This window comes from Parasteatoda tepidariorum, chromosome X1 (assembly GCF_043381705.1).
Source record: "Parasteatoda tepidariorum isolate YZ-2023 chromosome X1, CAS_Ptep_4.0, whole genome shotgun sequence".
NCBI lineage: Eukaryota > Metazoa > Arthropoda > Arachnida > Araneae > Theridiidae > Parasteatoda > Parasteatoda tepidariorum.
Window position 1 is genome coordinate 12,004,105 of NC_092214.1, and position 15,240 is coordinate 12,019,344.

The 15,240-nt window shown below is 27.3% G+C and overlaps 1 protein-coding gene across 4 annotated transcripts in view; it reads left to right on the top strand.

The window, feature by feature from the left end:
• The window catches only part of LOC107451508 (uncharacterized), a 161,314-nt gene extending 150,091 nt beyond the window's left edge, over window positions 1-11,223 (top strand). For all 4 annotated transcript variants that reach the window (XM_016067629.3, XM_016067632.4, XM_016067633.4 and 1 more), the window contains 2 exons: window positions 3,279-3,551; window positions 10,100-11,223. In XM_016067629.3, coding sequence (XP_015923115.2) covers window positions 3,279-3,551; window positions 10,100-10,372 — 546 coding nt within the window. In that variant the 3' untranslated portion in view covers window positions 10,373-11,223. The remainder of the gene's footprint in view (window positions 1-3,278; window positions 3,552-10,099) is intronic.
• Window positions 11,224-15,240: the final 4,017 nt, after the last annotated feature.

A 15,240-nucleotide genomic window follows, 5' to 3' on the forward strand; every position in this document is an offset into this window, starting at 1 on the left:
TCACTCAATTTAAAAATTCAATATCGCGATCTGTATTCTCGCGAGTTTAAAATCCAACGTCGCGATTCGTATTCACGCATTTTTAAATCCAATATTGCGATTCGTTATCACGCAGTTGTAATATCAGATCTCGTTTTTCGTATTTGTACGCTATTTAAAAATTACTCATTGCGATTCGTATTCACGTGATCTAAAAATTATTCATCGTGATTCTTATTTACGCGATTTAAAAATTCAATATCGCTATTTGTATTTTCGCGTTTTTAAAATCCAACAGCGCTATTCTTATTCACGTGATTTTAAAATTCAAAATCGTGATTCATATTCACGCGATTTTAAAATCCGAAATAGTGATTCATATTGACGCGATTTTAAAATCCAATATCGTGATTTGTGTTTTTTAAATCCAGCTGCGCGATTCATATTCACGTGATTTTATAATCCAAAATCGTGATTCATATTCACGCGATTTTAAAATCCAATATCGTGATTTGTATTTTCGTGTTTTTAAAATCCAACAGCGTGATTCATATTCACATGATTTTATAATCCAAAATCGCGATTCATATTCACGCGATTTTAAAATCCAACCGCACGATTCATATTCACGTGATTTTAAAATCCGATATCGTGATTCATATTCACTTGATTTTAAAATCAAAAATCGCGATTCATGTTCACTCGATTTTAAAATCCAATATCGTGATTCATATTCACGCGATTTTGAAATCCAATATCGCGATTCATATTCACGCGATTTTAAAATCCAAAATCGCGATTCATATTCACGCTATTTTAAAATCCAATATCGTGATTCATATTCACACGATTTTGAAATCCAATATCGCGATTCATATTCACGCGATTTTAAAATCCAAAATCGCGATTCATATTCACGCTATTTTAAAATCCAATATCGTGATTCATATTCACACGATTTTGTAATTCAATATCGCGATTCATATTCACGCGATTTTAAAACCCAAAATCGCAATTCATATTCACGCAATTTTAAAATCCAGTTTCACGATTCTAGAAAGAAGTAGAATTAAGTTTTTTCTTGAATTAGTTACTGTAAAGATGTGATATATTTTTCTACAGTTGTTGCATTTAAACAATTACTAAGTGCATTCATAATCACATTTTATGATTGTATATTTAGCTATACAAATTAAAAGAACATAGTCAACTAACTAATCTTGTGAATGCAAGAAAGTACAATCTACTAGTCAATGCCAATTAACTAAAAAGTTTACTTTTATACTTAATAAAGGATGCAAGTCATTTTAGAAAGAAAATTATATTTATATGTGTCTTTTTAAATTGTTTATAATAGTTTTTAAATATTTCTGTTTTGATATAAAAATGTATATATGCTAATTTTTGGCTATTAAGTGCTCCCTAAAATTTTCTTGAAAAATTCCTACCTAAAATATTTCAAAATTTCACTGCACCTCCTGAATTCTATCAAAGGGTTTTTTTTTGTGTTATTTGCATTTTCTTAAACTCTCATTATTTAATTACTGAATTTCTCTTTTAATTATTGAAATCTGTAGACCTTCCATTGTAACTGAATAGTTATATATTTTGAGATGAAATTTGAGCTCAAAATAAAATGGGTATTTTCCCTTTTGAATTACTGAAACTAAATAGATATTTCTTTTTAGAAAGTTAACACCATTATATTTTAAAAAATAAGAAAGTTAAAATTTACTTTGTAAAATTCTGGAGCAGATACTATATATTGGCATAAATGATAAATGCAATATATATGAAAACAACAGAGTCCATAAACCAATTTTGTGGACTCTTATAATCAATCATATGCAGGTTTTTTAAAATCCTAGCAATAGTGAATGTATGTATAATTGTAGTACTCCTAGTATGCTATTAATGGTTTTATGGATCCTGTAAATTTTTTTTTATTGTTATCAAACTGATTAATAATCATTTTAGCTGAGATAAACTGAGTGAAAAAATAATTTTAGCTGAGACAAACTGAGCCAAAAAGAGATTTTAACTGAGACGAAATGCAATTTCTGGTGAGACAATTTGATATTTTGCGAGTAGCATCCCTGCGATATTGATTTTCATGTGGTTTTTAAGTATCCTGATATATTTCAAACAATATACAAAATTCAAATCATGCATTTGAGTATTTACATTTTAAAGCAATAATTCTATCAAATTTTTGCCTGTAATTGCTATTGATTTCTCCACAGTTTTTAAATCCAATATTTTTTATGCGATATTATTTATTACAACAACCTAATCTCAAAACCAAACATGCATATGAGGAGTCTTTTTTTCGGCAATTACTACAATGGACTTCATGATTTTGAAATTTTTTTTATTGTGAAGATTATTTATGAAATGGGAAGAAGGAAATAATTTGTGCGTTCCCTCTCCAACAAAATGCAAGAATATCTCCCATAATAAAAAATTATTATATGTTCAGTTAAAAAAATATATATGTAGTTTTTTTCCCCTTTTGTAAATGCACCGCTTTTGTTATTTTAAATTAACAATATATATGTTTGTTATTATTAAAAGTATCTTACAGAAAGACATTAGTGCTAGAGAGTTTTGTCGCAGATAGCTCAAAAAAATTCTGCCACAGGGGCAGCCATTTGACTGTCAAAATTATTTTGTTTTTTACTTTTTTTTGTCTTTTGCTTATTTAGATATGGATCTTAATATAATGAACTTGGTCAGATTATTTTAATAAATAAAGAAATAAATTTATTTCACAGAGAATGACAATCTCGACCCCAATCTTGTTTTATTCTATATGTATTTTAGTTACTTACTGTTTTAAGTAGAGTAAGAACAAGTCTAATTCAAAGTCGCAGTAAGAATTAAATTTTTTATTATGTTAAAAAATTTTAATTTTTAACTTTCCTAACTTCCGTAGTAATAATCAGCAATGAATTGTTATAACACAGAATTAGAGATTATAAAAATGACACATTTCTACTAGACATTACAAATAAAAGTGGACTTTGGTTATTTATGGTAACCTATAATGAAGCATGTTTTAAAGATAATGCAATTACAAATTTTACTCTCCTATTATTAATGAGCACTCAGCTAATATGAATTTTAGGTACATTTTATTTTCTTAATTTGTGCATTTAATTTTTCGATATTTGGAACCTTGTGTGTTCTTTTACGAATAATTTTTTTTAATATTTATTTTTTGACAAAAAAACCTTATTTTTACCTTTGCTGAAATTGAAAATAGTTTATTTATTTATATATATATTTTTTTTTTGTAGGAAGAGTTGATAATTAGCATCAAAAAGAAACTTGATATTCTGAGAGAAGAACAGAATACTATTCGACTGCAATTACTTAAAAATAATCAAATTGGATTAGAAATATCTGATCGTCTAAAAGAATTGGCTAAATCTCATGAATCAGAAAAGTATTTCCTCCATATTGAAGAACTTGAAAAAATAGTCAATTTATTGTTGTCCATTTCTGGACGATTAATGAAAGCTGAAAATGTTTTGAAGAATTTCTCAAATGAATGCAGTGAAGATGAAAAGGTAAGATGTATTCCTGATCGGCAAGAATTTTGTTACTGCTGATTTTCATTTTTTATCAATTTAAGTAATTGATCTTACCTCATTTTACTCAGAATAAAAGGAAATTCGGTTTTTAAAAAAAAAAATTAAAATTGCATGTCTTTGCAACTTTAGTTATTAAGAAAAATTATATTTTACTAAGTTATTAAATACATAGGTGCCGCCTTCAAATGATGCCACACTTTTTTCTATATTTTTGGCCCACCATCCTCCCCTTTGTCACTATGTATCACAGCAAAATATAATAACAATTTAAAAAAAATATAGAGATGATGGTTTCAAATTTTATTTTTAAACTTCAAAATATGTGTTTTAATGTCATTTGCTAGTATATTAATAGTTGTAAGATGTGAATTTAATAAAGTAAAAGAAACAAGTACAGTAATTTCCGGTAAGTAGGCCGCGGCCTTTACGTGTTTAAAAGTTGGGCTGTCACAATGCGGCCTATACATAGAATTTGTTTATCCCAAGCCACACGTGAGAATTTTTTGATCATGGTGGATTTATTCAAAAACAGATGTTTACCGAAAATTTTCCATAATAACGAACCTAATTCATAATTTTTACTCTGAAAACGTTTTTCTTTCTTTTTTTAAATGAATTTGACGAACGAAATTGCCGAATTTTGGATCTCTTTCGGAAATTCCAATATGGCGCCCATATATTACGATAATTCAATTATACTGTTAATTTCCGAAAATTAATTAATTACAATAAATTTAGTGAAGTTTTGATCGTAGATTATGATGGGGTGAATTTAAAAATGTCCCATCTTAAGAAAATTCATTAATTAAAATAATTATCTATATTATAGAAATAACAATATATACTTTTTATAAGCTAACAACTAATAATGATAAAAGAAAAACAAGCTAACAACTAAATACGATTTTTAAAAAAAATAGCTATCAATTAACAAAAAAATAGCAGTTAATAACTAATAAAAAAAACAAAAGAGATTGATTTACATCAAATAAAAAAAGCCTCAAAAGGGATAGAATTCATTTTGTATCCATCCCACTTGGTAGTTTCAATTTCAAAAGGGTGTGGCTAATTTATGGTCAAACTGAAGGGGGAAATGTGGGGACAAATGAGTAGAGCAATTGCACAGCTGTCAAGATTGATTGATCAGTTTCTTCCAACTTGCATTTCTTTATTTTGTTCATTGGAAATGCAGATGTTTTTACTTCTCAATTTATTTTAAACTGCTTAAGAAACAGATGTTTCCTTTGACACAGATTTTTTTTTTTTTTTTTTTTTTTTTTTTTTACTTTTAAAAGATAAAATAAAGTTACTTACTTCAATAGAATAAAATTCAAATAAAAAGGGAATTTTACCGATTTTTTTTCTCTTATTAATAAAAATTTCTTCCAAGAAAAAAAAAAGATCAGATTAAGTGCCGAATATCGGGCGGTGATGAATCAGATTTCGATGGTTTTGAATAGATATTTGCTCAAAAATATTTGAGAAGTATAAATAAATAAATGCTGATTTCTTTTGTGATTAGTTAATTTTTTATCGCATACACATCCTCACCTTATGATTTTAATTGGTTATACATGTTTCTTCTGTAAGTAAGTATCATTCTCAATTCTTTCTTTTTATGATAAATATACATAAAAAAAAAAATATTTATCAATAATTTTTTTCTAAGTATAGAGTTTATGTTTTAAAGATTATTATTTTTTATGTGTATTTTTACGCATGTGATATTTGAAAAAAAATTGATGGTCGATCGAAAAAACGAAAGTGCAGACTTTATGAAGGTGCGGCCAGTAAGATGAAAATTGAAATTTTTAGCGATGTTTTTTGCGGGTGCGGCCAGTACGACTGTGCGGCCTATTTACCGGAAATTACTGTAATGTAAAATATTTAATCTACTAATAATAAATCTTTATATTAATTAATCTGTGTGTTGTCACAGTGTTAGGTTATAAAACTGTTTCTCCTCTTTCAAGCTTGACATCATTTGTAAATGACGCTATAATAGAGTATTTTAAGACATATTTTGACAAGTGTAAGAGTATATTTTGATATTTATGTAATTCATGATTGATTCAATTTTAGAAAAATGAAGATAATTACTTTCCAGTTTCTTTGTCCTTTCTGTACTAATTGAGTTAAAGCCTTTACAAATTGAAAAGAAATCTAATATTTAATTAGTAAAATAATACCAAACAATATCTTCCTTAACTCATAATATAAGTAATGTTTTCCTTTTGACATTTTTGTGCACATTCAGTAAGAAAAAAAAAAGAATCTTATAACTTTTGAAAGGTTAGTCAGATATTCTTTCTCTAAAGTGTTTTAGTAATATCTCAAATAAATCTCTTAAATATAAGTAATAGTTAACTTTAACGCTGGCAGAATATGCTTAACTTGACTTAAAAACACACTTTTTCTATCTTTTTCCCCATCAAATTCGAGTTTACTCTAATGTTTTTTAATTTGTCGCTTTCTTTTCATATCTTTTGAATGATTGGTTAAAAAATTTTGATTCTTTTGCATAAAGTTGTGAGTACTTGACCCGAAAATAAATACTTAATATAATGGGGAATTAAGATTAATTAATTTGTTAACGATGAAAAAATTTTGAACCATAACTTATGAGATTTTTTATCTATTTAAAGTTTTCGGATTTTTTTAAACCTAAATCTAGATTTTCATGCCATTTGATCAATAAAAGAGTGCTTAAAATCTAAATTAAAAGATACATCGTATTATGCATCATTTCAAATTAAGAAATGCCCATATTTTTAAAAATTTTGTAGATGGAAAACAGGTAGTCATATTTTTTTTTTAATTTGATACTTTTCCTCTTCTTTCAATTACTTGTCTTGAAATGTACTTCCAATCCTCTTCATTAGATTTATTAAAAGCTATTATTATACCAATAGTACTATTGCTTTTAAATTTTAGAATATTCTGTTTTTAGAACCTAGACCAGGTAAAACTGTTAAAAGGTACAGTGATTGTACTGGGGTTAGACAAAAGTATGAAATATTTCTATGCTAACTCTATGTAAACAATTTTTTTTAGCAGTAAATATTATGGAAGATTAAACATAAGCAAAGCTATTTTTATTTTATGTCTGTCGTTGAACAACAGACCCAATTTTGGGTTTATGACTACTAATGTTCAACTTTGTAGCCTTGTAATTTTGAACCAATCCGGAAGACAAGGAAACTCCTGGATCAGTACCTACAGAGGTATGATTTGTTATGGAAACATGGAGGACTACCATGTGACTCGCAAGATTTAGCATACATAAGGCACCATTTACTATAGGGGGAGTTTTTGACCTGCGGGGATCAAACCCAAGAAGTTCTGGACATGGGCTCAGTGTCCTACCAACCAGGCTATCCCGGTCTCTAGCAAAGCTATTGGGACAATTTGAAAGATCATACTTATAGCTTTTAGAAATAGGTTCTTTTTTCCCCCGTGCAAAATTTTCATTGACAGAAGAGAGCATCGGAAGTTTTAAGTTTCTCTCCTTTTTCAATACTTTACTATGATTAAAAAAAATCATTCTTTAATATATATATACTAAAAAAGGACATTCTTCCACCTGCTACTTAACATATAGGGAAAATGATTGAAGTATATCTAGGTAGGATGATATTGTTTGAATTGTTACAGTGAAAACTGCAAAAGGACTTAACAAGCGATCAATAGTTAAATTAGTTGAGTTGTTACCTGTGAATAGAGAATGAATTCTTGATTCAATAAGAGAATGTTCAAACTGACACATGGGGGCACCTTAATTTTTGCGTTTATAATTCTATTGCAACTACATTTGATTTTCTGTCTCACTTCTTCTCAAACATTCATGTTGTGAGTTTGTCAATTTGTATTTCTCATGTTTTAAATAAAACATAGTTGTTATACTGTTTTATTGGTACACACACACATTACAAGTTAAAAATTTAATAACACATTACAAATTGAAAATCTTACCAACTATTCAAAGGTTATTAAGGTGATCATTTTTATTTTTCGCTGACTGTACAGTTAACATCCACATTTCTGCCAATCTAGACGATAGAACAATTCCAGGTAAACAAATTCCAGACATAATCTGCAAAATAGTTAAATATAATTATAGTTTTATACTTTTATAATTGGCAGCTTTTTAGCACCTTTTTTATGACTAAAAATGTTGGAAGATTAGGAAAATAGGGATAATATTCTTGTCAAAATTTTATGGGAGAAATTTTCACAGATTATGCATCTTGAGACATAATTGCAACTGAGCAAAGTATAGTGCTATAAACTATTCGGAGAAATTATCCTATTAAAACAAAAATTTCTTCTGGACAAAATACTAGTTGTAGTTAAATATTGCATTTAAAGTATAATTTTCGGTCGACAAAGTTTTTTTTAGATCTAGGTCATCAATAAATTGAGTGGAATATTGGGAATTTACTGCATATTGCTAAGCAAAATCCCTCTTTTATGTAAATGCTTTTGACATTGAATGTAAGATTAAAAAAAAAGGACATCCTATACCTGTCAATTAAACATTTTTTTCACTTATGAAACTGCTTTAAAATGATTTAAGTTTTTTTTCTTTCATTTATTTATTATCTGTATTTTTGATAACTTTATTTAAGCTAGTTAAAGTTTTTTAGTCATTTTATTACTTTTGAAAGACCATAATCTTTGCTCTCTATACTTAAAATCTCTATTTAAGTGTCATCATTGTTAAAGTGTTAAATTGTCATCTTAATATATTTATTTTTAATTTTGGCATTATAAATCACTGATTTTAATAATTTTAATCAAATTGCTTGACGTCCTTGCTTGAATAACCAATTAAGTAACTGAGATTCATTATATGGTTAACCCAGTGGCTTTTAAATAAATGGTAATTGTTTGTACCTCAGTAAATAGGAGATATGTTTAATCCTTATCCAACGCTTAATCTAGCTACAAATTTTTAAAATATGATCAGCACTCTCTATCAATGGATTATCATATTAAAAGAGAATAAAGTTTTTAAGTGCACAGAATACTTTCTTGTGGGACATAACTAAAAATATAAGAAGTTCCTATGTCTTAGTCATTATGGACAAGAAGTTTTTAACCGATTCATTTCTATTTTTTATAAAATAGGATAAAATAAAATTTGACTTTTTTCAAGTGCATAGTGATAAAATGCTTTGTTTTTTTCAGCCAGTTTTAATGTTCTTTTAAATGTCATTTGAAAACATGTTTGGTTAACCCAATCTATCAGAAACTACACTCTCAAGAATTTTCCCCTAATTGAAAAATTTATTAAATAAATAGAAACCTACTGAAAGTCAACCATCTGATAGATGGGAAAATATTAAATATGTTTTTAATTTTCTCAAATAAATTGATATTCATATTTACTAAACCAGTATCTTTCAAGACATGTAAAATTTAAGCTTGCTGCCTTGTCAGAATATGTAAAATATAACAACCATTATTTTTAAAAAAAATGATTCTTTTTTATTTTTATAAAATTTTACCAATATTGTTATTGTTAGGTGTTTTCAGAAAGTTAGTTTAGAGAAAATATGACGTTTAAAACTTTGAATAGTAAAATTTATTCAAACTTAAACATGTTACACATTTATCAGTAAGACAAATGGGGGGAGGGCAAAAACAGAGTTATTATTTAATAGAGGTTATGTCATACTAATTGAGATACGCTTAGATAACATGGAGTTAAAGAGTAACAACAATAAATTGACAGTAAAATGATTCCCAAATATTTAAAATTTGACCTTAAAAAAAATTATGCAAAGTTGGTGAAGTTTTGAATTCTAAAATAATTCCTGCTATATTTCTCTCTTTCTAAAAAGGTAGCTCTTATACAGGGTGTCTAGCATTATTAGAAAGTGCATAAAGATGCTTATTTTTTATTTAAATTTTTTAAAAGCCCTTAAAGATACTTTTTTTTTATTTGGGGGTTTGTGTAAAGTGTTTAAATTTACAAAATAAAAAGAGATTTTTTCTTTGCTGTGTCGATTGTCCTTCTAAATTACAAAAAATGCATGATTTTCACAATTTTCTCTGCAATATTTATCAGAAACTAGTTATTTTATCATAATTGTGTGAAGTTTGTGAAAATGTTTTTGAATTTTATTAATTTTCTGCTTACAAATTAAGAACTTTAAACGATAGAAAACATTTCTTATTACTGCACAGATCCTAATTATGATTTTTTTTTTTTGGAAAGTGATTAAAAATATTTTTTGAGTGCTAAAAAAGCACTTAAAAGATGCTTATTTTTGTTGAAAATCTCATTATGCACCCTGTTATATATTTTAGACATTTTGAAAGGTATGGCCTTACTTTGAATTTTTGTTTATTTGTGAAATATTTAAAGTCATATTTTGAATTAGTTCTTTCTATCTACTTTGTTTTGACAATTATGTTTGGTGAGAAGGAAAAAAAACCTCTTAAAATGAAAAAAGTATGATTATATTCATATTATAAATAATTTATTTAGATTATTTATTAAATGTTTTTCCTTCTAGAAAACTTTTGAATCCAAAAGAAATAAACTGAAAGAACAGTATGAAGATGCTTGTAGGCTGAAAGAAAGTATTGACAAAAGAAGTAAACAAGTTTCCATATTCCTTCTCAAATACTTTACAGATGAAGAATATGCAAAATATGAAAATTTTATAAAAATGAAAACAAAATTTCTGATTGACATTCGAGAAATCGATGAAAAAATCAATTTAGGAGAAGAACAATTGGCTGCACTCAGTGTTGTGTCTCATGTTTGGAAAAGTGCCAACTATTAAGCATCGTTTACATGCATGTTTTTTTTTAAAAGAATTGTAACTAAAAATAATTTGGCAATTCTTATTGCTTAGTGATCTATTCTTATTAGATAAGCCAAGTGATAAGAAATTGTCTTATTATCCATGATGCTTTTATAATCTGAAAGTAGTATTTTCCAAATTCCAATTGTTTTAATTCAAACTGGTATTGTTAGATTTGAAATTCTACAGAAATATTTTTACAAGTATTATGTGTGATATTTGTGAAGTGTGCCATTTGTTGACAAGAGCTATGTTTAGCTTGGCAGTGCCATTACAGTTAAAATGCTTGTAAATAGGAAAAAAATGATATATTTGTGAAAAGAAATTACAATTGCTTGCAAGATGCTGAACGTTATACTTTGTCAATCCAAGTGATTTTGTTTGTGTATTGTACAATATAAATTTTATAATGCGTTTTTCATTTTATGCTGTAATTTAGTATATGTTTGCAATGGCTCTATTTATTATATTTTATGCTTTATGTTAGTGAAACTCTTTCCCCCCAATAAATTAAGGATTTACTCTTATATTTATGTCATAGCTTTTGACTTATTTTCTCTTTTTTTATTGATAATTTAGTAAAGAGTTGTGCTAAGCCTGTGACTTGTGAGCAAAAGCTTTTTATCTATTTATATTAATTTGATGTAAAAACATTAGAATGTTGTTGAAAATTGTTCATCAAGATAAATTGTATATTTAAAAAGAAAACATACTGTAGTACTCTATTCTTGTAAGAATGACTATTTTATTTGTTCATTAAAAAATATTTTACCTTTGTTATTACCATACTAGGGCTGTTAAAAGCAATAAATGTACACTTTTATCGTTTAGTTTGATTTGTTATGACATACACATGATTATAATAACTGTTACAGCTCATTTTACTTCTTTATGCTCTTACACTGCATTCCAGAACTTTAAGGCATACAGTCCCTGGCCAATTCAGGGGTCTCTTTAGAAGAAATTTGCGTCCGTTAACGGACCTTTCACAAAATATCTTTTCATAAAAACGGACCCTTCACAAAATATTTTAACTTAAAAACGGACCCTTCACAAAATGATTTTTCTTTTAATCGGACCCTTCACAAATTTGTTTATCTTCATTATTATTTTGTTAATCGAATAAACCCTTTCCAGGGCAGAAAACAAGAAAGATGGATGTAAACGAATTAAGTTTTGTCTTCGGCAGACGATTCTTCCATTATTCGTCCGAAATTAATATTCTGCGTTCAGCAGTATAGGCTAAATACCAAATATTTGTATGTTGCATCTCTAATTTAGAAGCAGCAATTGTTGTTTATTTTTTGAAATTTAATTTTTTTAATTATAATTTTACAGTGTTGAGCATAATATTGTATGTCTTTACAATTAAAAAAACTCCTTGAAAAATTTTTTTTTGCATTAACGGACCCTATTTGCTCAAATTTATAAAAGCGGACCCTGGTTGAAAGAATGTGAGTAATTTTTTCACAATTTCACGAAAAACGGACCTTTCACAAAATGTCTGGATAGACCCCTGCGAATTATTAGACGCACTATATGATTCCATGTAAAACGCTACAGCTACTATATGATACTATGCAGCTTTATTGTTTCTACAGGACAGAAACCGGCTTGCACTTGTTTATGTTCATGGATCATTTGGTTAAATTAGGCAATATATGATATAAATTCGACAATATTTTATATAAATATAGAATAACTATTATACCAGGTATTATATTAGTATATTATAATAATTAGACCAAATTATTACACGCATAGTAGTATTTTAATAATTGCATGTTTTGCACGAGCTTCTATGCAATACTTTTATCTTTAAACATACATGTAACAGGTTTTTATTTGGGATATTTTTTATATACTTCCTATTTGTATTTATTTTTAACACGTTGCGTTACAATGTTAACCAATTGATACATGAACGTAAACAAGTGCTAACCGCTTTCAGCCGCTTAAAAACTTTTAATTTAAAACATTTAAAAAACTTTTTAATTTTAAAAAGACATTTTAAAAACTTTTTAATTAATAGTTAAATACCTAAATTTTTTGGAGTTTGAAATAAAAAAAATGAAATAAGTTGTAAAATATATAGTGAAGTGTGCTTAAAATGCTCAATCTTATGACTAATAATGAGTGACTTCTATTTTTTAATATTCATGAATTAGGTTTTTCATAATGGAAATGAGATGTTTGTTGTTGAGGACATCAATGCAGAATTGATTGTTTCAGATCTTCAATACTTAGCTCTCCATTAGGTTTAGGTCAGATGACCTTGCAGGGCAGTTCATAACTTGAATTTCTTTGCATCTTGGAAGCTGTGCTGCCTTTCTAGTCGTGTGTATAGAAACTAAATCTAAATGGAAAATTATTGTGCAGCCTGGAAAGTTTTTTGTTTATGGTAAGAGCTAATTATTTGTGCGTCCATATAGTTTTTGGTGTTTTAATTACCTCCAGCTAATACAATATCTCATTTTTCACTTGCTGAAAAAGATATTTATTTAACCTCCTTCCATTTACTGACTTAGTTTTTACTTCAGCTTTTTTTTCCATTCTTTAGTTAAAAATGAACAATAGATTTTGATACAGGAATGTTGTCATACTTGGAAATTCACCTGGACTACGTTTTAAATTGTTGCTCATTGTCTCATGATTTTCAGGGAATATTTATTAATTCACAGTCAGCCCCCTGGATTTTTCAATCCATACTTTTCTTAAGTTTTGCGCAACACATCTACAGGGTGCATAGTGTTTTTTAAAGGTGCTTATTTACGTTTTTTAAAAGCCCTTAAGGTGTTTTTTTATTTGGAGTTTGTAATCAGTGCTTAATTTTCTATCTTTTAAAAAGAGATTTTTTCTTGCCCTATTGATTGTTCTGAATTGCAAATAATGCATGATTTTCATATTTTATCTACAATATTTATCAGAAACTTGAATTTGGTATTTGAAAATGTTTCTAAATTTTATTGATTTTGTGTTTATAAATTAAGAACTTTAAACAATAGAAAAAAGCATTTTTATTACTGCACATATCCTAATTATGATTTTTTTTTGGAAAGTGATTAAAAATATTTTTGAGTACTTAAAAGGTGCTTATTTTTTTTTGAAAAATCTGGCTACGCACCCTGATCTAGATCTTTCAATTTTTATTGCAATTTAACTTTAAGAGCACTTATGGCCATGCAATTCCATTATATGGATTTGCTTTTTGTTATCTAATTTTAATCTTTCTCCAATTGTTTTTTAATTGCATGTCTAGCTGAGTAAGTTACAATAAATCTGTGAATTGATTTGGTTTCTGCTATATTTTGGTTTTTTTCCCCAGCAAATCTTATAACTGTTCAGTGTGCTAACTTTTGTCAATGGCAAATAATAAACTTGAAACAAGATAAAGAAATTCAGTTTTTGCCATGTTTATGGTGTAAGTAATGTTATGTATAAGATCATGCCAACAGGATGACTCACATACCTTGCTTTTTCTTTGGCAGTACTCACTCATTTGTATGTATCCACTAAAAAATTAATAGTTTCAGTTCACTGTTGGCACTAGTAAATTTTGACATTTGAACTCTCAAAAAAAAGTCTGCTATCCTAGAACTTTGAATGATTACTATGTCCAAGGTCAATCATAAGTATTTATGATCTAATAGTTAATGTGGAAATAGTTGAACATAAAATAAATAATATTACTTGGTTCACACACAATGAGTTTTACCATGTGCAAAATCAGTGTATTAAAAAAAAAAATGATAGACTACTTTGAGTTTCAACCCCCAAAATCTCAGGAAAAATTTTTTTCACAAAAAAGAACATTTATCTAATAGTTTTACATTCCTGATAAATATAAAGTGAAGCATCCTTACCTAATATGCGAGATTTTTTTTATTGTTTTAAAAAACCTAGTTCTTAAAGAAGATATTTTTTTAAATGTACAGTATTTCTCCAAAATAAACGAAACTAAAATTTTATTTTGTTGAGTTAGCTTTGTCTGGTCATTTAACTTAATAATACATTTATAAAATATATATTTGCCCCTTTATTGTGGAATGACTAGCTCTTCCAGCCATTGATGGAGTTCTAAGTAGTTTTACTTTTTTATGGAAAGAAAAAAATATAATTTTTTAATTAATTTTGAAAAATAAAATTTTCTTTCAACATATTACTCAATTTAAAGAAATATAAATATAATAAAGTTGCAGAACAGTGTTCCGACCCCTCTACACCCTTGCTGCCTAGAGTTTAGTTCTTGTAGTGCCGAAAGAGGTCCAAAAACGAGTATTTTTCTCTCCAAGTTTCAGTATTTTTTCATTGAAAATTCTTATTTTTCCTCGAAAGATTTTTCTTACATATTTGAAAGTATGTAAGAAAAATCTTAATATCTTAATTTATAAGGAATGCTGAATGTTTTTGCAATTTTCTGACTCAATTCAAAATTAGATTCATCAATTAAAATTTGCTTTATAAATGTTCAAGATTTGGCTCTTAGATGCATCCAATTAAACTCTTCATTTAATATTTCAATAAAATACATGATATCAATTATTTACTCATTTGTAAACCTCTTGTGTTGTAATTAGAACTATTAATAAAATTCTATCATAGTATTTGCAATTGCAGAGTATGCACAATAGCTCTAAAATATTATTTCAAATGTTAGATATTTATGATTTTCCTAAATTTATTCAAACAAATTATATATGAAATAAATTTTAGTGAATTTAAATTTTAAAAAAGTGAAGAAATTTGTAAGAAACTGCGTTTGCCTTTTCAGGGGCTGCTGAACAAGGCGCAAAACCCCCTTGTTATTTTAAAATCTGGTATATAAATAGAGGGCTAGTTAAATTTCA